The sequence below is a fragment of the Cottoperca gobio genome, chromosome 2 (genome assembly GCF_900634415.1).
Source record: "Cottoperca gobio chromosome 2, fCotGob3.1, whole genome shotgun sequence".
Classification (NCBI taxonomy): Eukaryota; Metazoa; Chordata; class Actinopteri; order Perciformes; family Bovichtidae; genus Cottoperca; species Cottoperca gobio.
The window spans coordinates 171,688-182,260 of record NC_041356.1 but is presented as its reverse complement, the minus strand read 5'-3'; the positions used below and the strand labels follow the sequence as shown (position 1 = coordinate 182,260).

Genomic DNA, 10,573 nt, shown 5'->3' with positions numbered 1-10,573 from the left:
GTACCAGTAGATCTGCACATGACGTGCTAAAAATACAATCACCACATGCATGTACATAATTCATATATTTGTTTAATTTGATATCATTGCTCTCTCAATCAATTCAACCACATCTTTTATTATGAATGTTATTAGATATTTTCTTTACGCAGACATGTATAAACATGCAATACAATTTCAAGCTGGTTTGAAAGATTTATTAGTAAAGTTGTGTTTTGTACATTTCAGACATGTCAGAAAGAAATTGCTGTGCAGACGGATCCCCCTCCATGGAAACACCACAAGTCCATGCAGGCGCGACCACGTGTCAGGTCAGCTGGACTGCAAGTTCCAATCCAAGTTGGTTGTTCCAAAGGTCAACATCATAATATATATATATATATATATATATATATATATATATATATATATATATATATATATATATATATATATATATTATATAATGCTTGATTATAAAACATCTTTTTTGCAGAGTATGTTACTGAACTCTTGACCGAGACTCAATGCTTTGTGCCAAGACAATGTTGATGAGGAACCGTTCGAAGTCCCAGCTCCACTCAGCAGTCGGTGGAAGAACCAAACAAGAGGGATGCTGTTGTGCTGTATAGACGCAGATTCAATCACTGAACTGACATTGTGTTTTGTTAGTGACTCTAATAAAGTGCTGATACTTGAACGACGTGTAGTTGTCAGATGGAAACGTAGCACAGATCTTTTGAATGGCACATGATGGCATTCTGTGGTTCTTACCAAGTATTCCCCAACAAAATCTCACCAGCTGGCGGTATGCCACATAGTGATACATTATGTAAAGTACAAGATAATACATGTCAAGGGTAATCACTTCAACCTTATTTGCTTATTTATCTATTTATTCTGTGACTGCCAGAGTGACCATTCGACTCCCCATAAATACATCAAAGTTTCTGCACTCTACACATTTGTGCACACTCATTACGTGGTTGATCACCTGCTTGTTGTCTGTCCCTCTTCGAATACCTTTGGTAGGCTGTCTGCAACACCCAAACATCCAGACACTTTGATTTGAATCCTGGGTGATCTGTTATGCAGGTTATGTTTGCACCATGTCCCTCATATTCATTGAATTCCTCCATGACATCCTTTTCTTGGCAGCAACTCTTCAATTGCTTCCATAACTGTACAGTTTTCACATGTACAGCTAATTGTACAAAAGAAGAATGGTAAGGACATCTACACAATATGCAATATCCAGAAAAAAGGCCAATGTTAACGTCATCTTAATTACATACTATTTATGTGCCTGTGTTTCACAACAGGCTCTTAAGCAGCTCATAAGTCTGTTATGATCGTATGGAGGTCGGATCTATCTAGTAGCAACTTGTTACCCGTTTCTTTACACGTAAGTCTCGTAAAGTTACGACATCGTAACTTCCATAAACATCTGGTAAGTGTTCCGGCTACTATAGGCAGCCGTGAGACGGTCAGTATACAGACTATACTTTATAAAACGCTGTCCTCCGGTCTGTTTGCTAGATAATAGCTAATGCTTTATATACAGCCACGTTAACCCTAACCCAAGAGCAGAGGAGAAATCTGAGAGAAGACGTTTCACACGTGCACAAAAGCAGCCTGAGAAGGGCTGAAGCTGGAGCGCAACAAATCTAAGTGCAAGCAGGGGCTATTACAAAATCTGAACGTGAAATCAAGGAGGGATGCTCTCAAATTGAAAAAAGCGCTCTTGAATAAAGATAGGAAAAAATCTCCATAACTCTCCATATATCTCCCGGTAACAAGCTGACAAAATGTCTAAGTAACAAAGCAAAGTAGCGGTACTGCCATTCCTAACTGTAATGTAATTAGTGAGTTTCAGATTGTAATCCCTTACATCCCCCCTGAGGATCGAGCCACAAACCTATCATCGGGGATGAATATTTGATACTACAAAAGATCCATTTTAATTTTTCTTCAACATTTATTCCAATGCTGGCCTAATTTAAGAGCAATGACGACCATACAAAATGACTGTATTAGCATTTTATTAAATCTCTAGCTCAGTGACTTGACTCAGTTTCTACATATTTTATATTCATAATTGTCATGCTTTACAGATAGAGCTCATGCATAAGGCCCCACAGTCTATCTTTTATGGGGCAAACGTAAAGTAGTGTATGGACCCATCATAAGTATGGAGGCTCACCAAGCACCAACATAAGAACAGGGAGGGATGACATACAGTTCACCATATGTGACCTTTCACCCATTCTGCTGTACCTCAAAGCCAATAGAAAAAAGCAACAGTTTCCCTTTTTAAAAAGTGCATATTACCAATTGGCCCCTCCAAAAACCCTGAGGGCCCGATTCTGGAGCCGAAAATATTGTATATATTATTATAACCTTTATTTAACCAGGATATGGCCTCAGGTAAGTCATATTTTTCGCAATTAAAAGAAGCAGAAGGATATATAAAAAAAAGAACTCAACCAATCAGTTAATTATGCCCTGTGTGTGTGTTTGAGGCTAGAGGTTTACTCCAAAGGATTTTTTGTTTTTACAGCAAATAAAGAATTTAGAAAATAAAACATATTTAAAAGTTTAAATAAAAGACAGAAAATTATTTTACAACAAGTACATTTAAAACAAAGTCCTAAATACAAGCTAGATCAGGACATGGAATAAAGATTATTTCTGTACTATAGAGGAAACAGGTCATCACACATAGAACACCACTTCACACATCGTTACAAGAGAAGAGGCCGATCACAGAAATAAAAAAACAACAACATTTAAATGTGTGGAAAACAACAGAGAAAATATAAAAACTGTCAAAGGTTTGACAGATGCTGACATCATCTTTGGTGAGCTTTTACTGGTGATAATAGTGACGGCACTAGCAGGGTGTGAGTTTACTGTACTGTGCATAGGGACTATCACTGAAGGAGAGATCACAGACTGTGAAATGTTTGAGTTTCATTGCATAAGGGTTGTTACCCTGGTCTAGTGCAACAGGGCTCATAAGAGGAGAGACGCGTTTATTTGGTCAGATGTGAACGAGGCTATTCATACTCAAATGTGTCACTCCGGTTCCGTGTCATCCAACTCAAGGAAATGATCAGTCAGCAAGTGAACCGCCCCACCAACTCCTTTCTCAATTTCTACAAAGTGAGCTAAAATAAAAATATATATTAGCACTTATATTGGTTTACATTTATATTAATGTTCCTTTACAATATTTCCAATTTTTATACAAAATAAAAATGTTTATGCTTTGCTTGTACCGTATCACTTCTAGCTACCTGGATTAGGAATGGTAATACATGCGGCAAATTTCACTTGAATCATTTCACCATCCTAATGGCATCACTGAGAATAGTCATCAATTTAAAACGACACTATGCAACTTTTAAAGGAGAAATAATGCAATATTCCTATATGTATATATATATATATATATATATATATATATATATATATATATATCTTTATCTTATATCTATATCTTCTGCTCTGCAAAAAGACTTTTCTACCTGAAACAAAAGACGTGTGATGTGTTTGCATGACATGTGATCTGAGCTCTTCTTTATATATACATATTTATATACTGTATATATATGTGTCAGCCTCTCCCAGTCCGCTGTGGTGGTTGTCACTTACCTCTCATCAAGTGCATGCTGCCTTTTGACCAAATTTAGATTTTCTGGCAAAATAGCAGTGCAGCCCTTAAAACATCTGTTTGTTATTTTACAAGCCACGTCCACCATGCACACCTACCTAATGTGGCGGGATGGTGAGTCCATTTGAATTTGTTTATACCACAGACACAAAAACCATCAGACTAAAGCAGTCTGAACGGAGGGCGGAGCTGAGGATGACTAAATGTCATTCTTAATTATTTTCTGTCATTTTGGACATCTGAGTGTGCGTACTTTGATAAAAATATCTTTGTGACCTCAGTCAAGAACTGTGACAAAGCAGAAAAAGGACATTCTCAAGTTATCACTACACTGATACATGATGACAAACCTTTTACTGTAGACTTCCAAAGAATTTGGTATAATCACACATGCAAAATTAATATATCACTATTTTTCATACAAACAAGTGCCATTTTACCTAACAATGCCGTTTACAAGTTCCCATTCCCAAAGTCTGTTTTTACATGTGTCCTTTGTATAAAGTTGCATAACTTATTAATAATCTTGTTTTACTGTGTAGTGCTGGCTGAGGGAGTAGCTTGAAGCTATAAAAATGGATGGGATTCTGACATCTGGATGTGGTGCCAGTAAAACACAGTCCATTCCATGACAACCCAGAGGGAAAGGATTCCACTACTTAAGCTGATCCAGGAAGTAAAGCGAGCAGTCGGACATGTTTTCTGTCAGCCCAGCACTCACTCAGGTAGTGAGTGCAAACTGGTCCTGCTCTATGGGTTTCTTCACCCAGGCGCCCAATGCGGCTTTGTGGAAGGCTCTGAAGAGCATCTGCTTGGCGCTGTGGTACTCCACCGCTGCCTGCTTGGCATCGTGGTAGCTGCCGAGCCTCAAAGTTCTGATCCGCAGGGTGGGGGAGAGCTACAGGACACAGACAGAAATTACACAACAACATTGTCTTAGCTGTAAAAAAAATTTGGTGGCCAGACGCTGACAACAATACGCTTAAACAAAGTGATCTCTTTCTGCATTTCACATTCTGATGAGATTAAGGTATTAGCTGATGTACAGTATACAGAAATAAATATACTGACACATATATGATAATTTAAGCAGTAAACATGTTATTAACAGCGTAGGGAAGTATTAGTAGTAGCAGTAGTAGGATTACTATTACTACTAGCGGTAGAAGTAGTAGTGTCACGACGGTGGATTTGCATTTCCTGTTTTATTTTGAAATGTTCCCTTCCCCTTGTGTCATGTCTTGTATTACTTCCTGCCCTTGTGTTTTTGCCTTTCTCCCCCAGGTGTGTCTCGTTCTCGTTCCCTCATTTAGTGTCTGTGTATATATCCCTGTCTGTCTCAGTGTTCTTTGTCGGTTCGTCATTTTTGTTACTCTCATGTTCTGCTCGTGCTATCCATGTTGCCTTGTGCTTCCCTCGTGTACCCTCGTGAATCTTCGTGCTATCCTGTCTCAACCCTGGTTCGTGTTTTTTGACTATACTTGTTGCCTTGTTTTGTTTTTGATTAGTTATTGGAAATAAAGCTTAGTGATGGAGAGATGAAGCTTCATGAAGCATTGAAGTTTTCCATCCAATTGGTTCACTCATGGGCCGAAGCTTCATGGTGCTTCATTTGCTCTACTGCGCCATCAAGTGGACAATAAATGTAAAACCGGCAGAGTGATTATAATGGCATGGCTTAGGTGTGTGAAGTAGTGATGGGCAAATGAAGCTTTTGTGAAGCACTGAACCACTTCAGCCAAATGTTTCGAGAATGGGTTCATTACTTGAAGCTTCTGCCGAAGTGCAAAGCTGCAGTGGATTTAAAGTATCTTTGCCTTGAAATTTTTTTGACACATCTACTGTATGAATATCATGTTCTATTTAACAATAAAGATTGATGATTGTGTGTACGTGTTATTGAGAAGAGAGTGCTGGGAAAAAATGTGGGCTTTTTACACCTTAAATTATATTATAGTTTAAGATTGGATGAAGGGGAATGACATGCAGCAAATGGCCACTGGTCGGATTCGAAACCCAGCAAGCTGCGGCAAGCCTTTGAAAGTGGGTCGCCTGCTCTACGAGCTGCACCACCGGGGCTGTTCTTTAATATGTAGGATGTACATTATTCTTTCAACAGATTTAGATTTGGTTTCTTTACTTGCTCAAAGGAAAGATGATGCTGGCGTGCATAACAATTGTTTCGCTAGTTGGCTGGCTCCATAATGATCCAATACAAATGCAATACCAACAACTCCACAGCAACAATGCATACTACGACAACAACCCACAAATTTGCGGTTATATAAAGTGTTGAGTCGGAAGTCCACAAATTATGAGGGGGCTTAATTACGGTTTGCTCCCCTTTATATTTCGAATCGCACGCCAAACCCGAACATCATCACATAAGTCATCAACACAAGCATTGATACGCGCTTCACAAAAATCTTCCGCGATTCCTCGACACACGCTTCGAAGCCTCGACACATCACTAATAAAGCTCTCTTTTTGTTTAACGTCATCTGGCACTGGCACTACTTGTGGTAGCACTGGCACTACTTGCGGTAGGCAGTAGTAGTAGTAGTAGTAGTAGTAGGAGTACTACTAGCAGTAGTAGGAGTATTACTACTAGCAGCAGTAGTAGTAGTAGTAGGAGTACTACTAGCAGTAGTAGTAGTACTACTAGTAGTAGTAGTAGTAGTAGTAGTAGGAGTACTACTAGCAGTAGTAGTAGTAGTAGGGTTACTACTAGCAGTAGTAGTAGTAGTAGTAGGGGTACTACTAGCAGTAGTAGTAGTAGGAGTACTACTAGTAGTAGTAGTAATAGGGGTACTACTAGCAGTAGTAGTAGTAGGAGTACTACTAGCAGTAGTAGTAGTAGGGGTACTACTAGCAGTAGGAGTACTACTAGCAGTAGTAGGAGTAGTAGGGTTACTACTAGCAGTAGTAGTAGTAGTAGTAGGGGTACTACTAGCAGTAGTAGTAGTAGGAGTACTACTAGTAGTAGTAGTAATAGGGGTACTACTAGCAGTAGTAGTAGTAGGAGTACTACTAGCAGTAGTAGTAGTAGGAGTACTACTAGCAGTAGTAGCAGTAGGAGTAGTAACAATAGCAGTAGTAGCAGTAGGTGTAGTAACAATAGCAGTAGTAGCAGTAGGAGTAGTAACAATAGCAATAGTAGTATTTGTAGTAGTAACAATAGCAGTACTAGTATTTGTAGTAGTAACAATATTAGATTACAATGACGAAGCAACTTTTCAATCCTCTTTTTTGCTCCTTTCTGGAATGCGAGTTCACCGCATTCTTTGTTGTGTCACTTTTATTTTTCTTTCTCATTCAGACCATCATATTATGTTTTTCTTCCTTTTACAAACAAAGTGTCGTTCTTACCGGGTGAAGCAGGTATGGGGTGAACTTGCAATAAAACAAAAACAACTTAAATCTACTTTTTCTCAGTGTAACGCAGCGGTCAAACAACCGTATAACTTCAAACCAAAAAAGATGCTGTCTTAATGACAACTCCCTGTTATATATACCAGCTGATACCATCAATCAGCTGATGGTCAAAAAAGGGGAGTGGCGTCTGCACTACACGTGCCGATAACAAACAATCAACACCATATTCTGAATATTACCATTTCTATTTCCAATACTTGACTGTTTCCACACCAATCAAAATCAAATAAATGCTTAACCCTCTATGGTACGCATGGTGATGCCAGTTTGGAAAAAAATGTTTGGAGTGTTTTTTTGTCATAGAATAGACCGAATAGACATAATCTAAAGATATTTCCAATAAATCATTTTGGGGGGTCTTCCTTGGGGTATGTTGCCTTGAGGCAACACTGTACCATAATGGTAAGTAATGAAAAAGAGTGTTATTGTTTCAAATTTGAACAACATTTATTTAAAAACACATGGAAAATACTAAATAGCCTCAACAGATTAAAATGCATGCCACTTAAAATATGAAAATAGTTATTTTTAATATTTGAACAAGATTACAGGTCTGAATGTTGCCTGCAGGCAGCATTGTACCGTTGTGGAACCACCCATTGGAATGAATGGGTCGAGAGTTTAAGCATATTTTATCTAACTATCTCACTATCTCACTGCTTATGGAAATTCATGAAGCAGTTCTTCTCAGCAGTGAAGTATAGATAAGTGACACACTTTGAACACTGCACTTTCCCTATACCCTTACAAACAGAATATTTGCACCGGCCCTTTTTCCCTACCCACAGAGGCCTAAGGTCAGGGTTGACCTGACACAGAGGCAGGGGCTCTGCCCTTCTTCTCATCCAGGTCTCAACATTCTGTGATGGTCAACCCTCTTCTTCAAGACTTTCCTATCGTTGCAAAGGCAACTTGCAACTTCAGCTTTGAATTTTAGCAAGCTGTACACTTTTTTCTTCAGGATGCCAAAGTCTTGCAGTCCCTACTGTACAGGAGCCACGCATTCACTAGAGTTAAATCCATCATTTATCCAATTTACCTTAACTTAACTTACCTTACATTTTAGCAAGTTTCCATTAATTAATTAGCAAATAAACTACATTAAACTATTAGAAATTAAGCTTTACTCATCTATTATTGTGAATATATTTTTTCCCAGATGGAAAAAGGGCAGGAAAAGATGCTTTCAGACCATGTTTGTACAGAGAAATGGCTGAGCTGATCCTTGTGCAACAGACTGCAAAAAATGTCTTCAGCATGGCCCCCAGAGACTCATGTGACAAATTTAAACACTGCAATTGGTTCCTTATAGTCCTTCCTCTTATTAAAAGTATTGCATTATACCTGGGGGTGTATTGTGTGAATGTAAAAAGCCAAAAGGTAGGTATGTTGCCTAGAGGCAACAAGGTACCATAGAGGGTTAAACTTATCATTTTGGCTCCAACATTCCGGCCCCTAATTGTTATACTTGTCATGTGTGATTCACACATGACAAGTATACATAGAATGGAGCCAATACAAACTGAACAGTCTGTTATTTACTTGTGGTTCCTAGAGTCTCTAAGAGTACAATGGGAGCCAGAGCCTTCAGCTATCAAGCTCCTCTCCAGTGGAACCAGCTTCCAGTTTGTGTTCGGGAGGCAGACACAGTCTCCACATTTAAGAGTAGGCTAAAGACTTTCCTTTTTGATAAAGCTTATAGTTAGGGCTGGCTCAGGTTTGCCCTGGATCAGCCCCTAGTTATGCTGCTATAGGCTTAGACTGCCGGGGGACACCTCCCTGCTCTCTTCCTCTCTCCTCCCCTCCCTCCCCTCTCTTCTTCTCCCTCTCTATCTGTATGCATTTATGTAAATGTATGTCACTAACTCATCATCCGGGGTATCATCCCCGGAGTGTCTGTCTCTCATGTGGCAGGTTGCCACTGATAAAGTTTACGTCAGGATCATGAATCGTGGCTGCGCCTGCTGCCCTGGTCCTGCTGGACACCGGGAAGCCTTTTTGACATTTTCCTGAATTCATCCATACTTTCTCTTTTTTTTTTCAACCCAACATCATTTCTGTCAAATGTTGTATTTGTACTATGTTGTTTATCCTGTACACACGACATCTATTGCACGTCTGTCCGTCCTGGGAGAGGGATCCCTCCTCAGTTGCTCTCCCTGAGGTTTCTTCCATTTTTCCCCCTTTAATTTTGGGGTTTCTTTTAGGAAGTTTTTCCTTGTGCGATGCGAGGGTCTAAGGACAGAGGGTGTCGTAACCTGTACAGTGTGTAAAGAACACTGAGACAAATGTATAATTTGTGATATTGGGCTATACAAATATGATTTGATTTGATTTATTCACAATAATTCATATAAATGACACTAAAGTGTACAGCACGTCAATGTCCATCTTCGGGGCTTCTGACCCTTTCTTTTGTAAATGTGTAATAACACATTAAAATTCCATATGTGTAATAGTGTGTTGGTGTGGTGAAAAAAGGGTGAGAAGGGGTTTAGAGTTCGTTTTGGGCCTCGACCAGCAGGACCAGCTTTGTGATGGGTCGACGGAGTGTGCTGGTTTTCTGCTTCTTCATATCCTTTGTCGGATTGCATATATTGGCAACTGCACACAAGTTCTCTTTGTTGGCCAATAGTGCATTGCTCCAAGAAGTAAAGCATGTCCTTACTGTTCTCAGTCTTCTCCTCGATACCGTGCTCAAATGGTCTTCTGAAGAATTGATAATCCAAAGTGTTTCCATTGAAAACAGGAATGCTGAGCGGTGGTAATGATGAATAGAAATAGGAATATACAGAATATGGTGTTGATTGCCTGTTATCGGCACGTGTAGTGCAGACACCACTCCCCTTTTTTGACCATCAGCTGATTGATGGTATCAGCTGGTGTATATAACAGGGAGTTGTCATTAAGACAGCGTCTTTTTTGGTTTGAAGTTATATGGTTTTTTGACCGCTGTGTTACACTGAGAAAAAGTAGATTTAAGTTGTTTTTGTTTTATTGCAAGTTCACCCCATACCTGCTTCACCCAGTAAGAACAACACTTGTTTGTAAAAGGAAGAAAAACATATGATGGAGTCTGAATCTGAGTCTGAAAGAAAAATAAAAGTGACACAACAAAGAATGCGGTGAACTCTGTGTAATGTTTGAGCGCATCAACCAAGACGCATTCCAGAAAGGACAGGAAGGAGCAAATATGAGGATTGAAAAGTTGCTTTATTGCAAGTAGTGGTAATAATAGTAGTAGTGGTAGTAGTAACAATAGTAGTAGTAGTAGTAGTAGTAGTAGTAGTAGTAGTAGTAGTAGTAGTAGTAGTAGTAGTAGTAGTAGTAGCAGTAGTAGTAGTAATAATAGTAGTAGTAGTAGTAGCAGTAGTAGTAGTACAAATAGTAGTAGCAGTAGTAGTAGTACAAATAGTAGTAGTAGTAGAAGTAGCAGTAGTAGAAGTAGCAGTAGTAGTACTAGTAGTAGTAGCACACACATTT

The 10,573-nt window shown here is 39.1% G+C and overlaps 1 protein-coding gene across 1 annotated transcript in view; it reads right to left on the bottom strand.

The window, feature by feature from the left end:
• Nucleotides 1-3,474: 3,474 nt before the first annotated feature.
• The window catches only part of LOC115021769 (double-stranded RNA-specific editase 1-like), a 66,461-nt gene continuing 59,362 nt past the window's right edge, over nt 3,475-10,573 (bottom strand). The window contains exon 11 of the mRNA XM_029452417.1: nt 3,475-4,553. Within this exon, the coding sequence (XP_029308277.1) occupies nt 4,377-4,553 (177 nt within the window). The 3' untranslated portion in view covers nt 3,475-4,376. The remainder of the gene's footprint in view (nt 4,554-10,573) is intronic.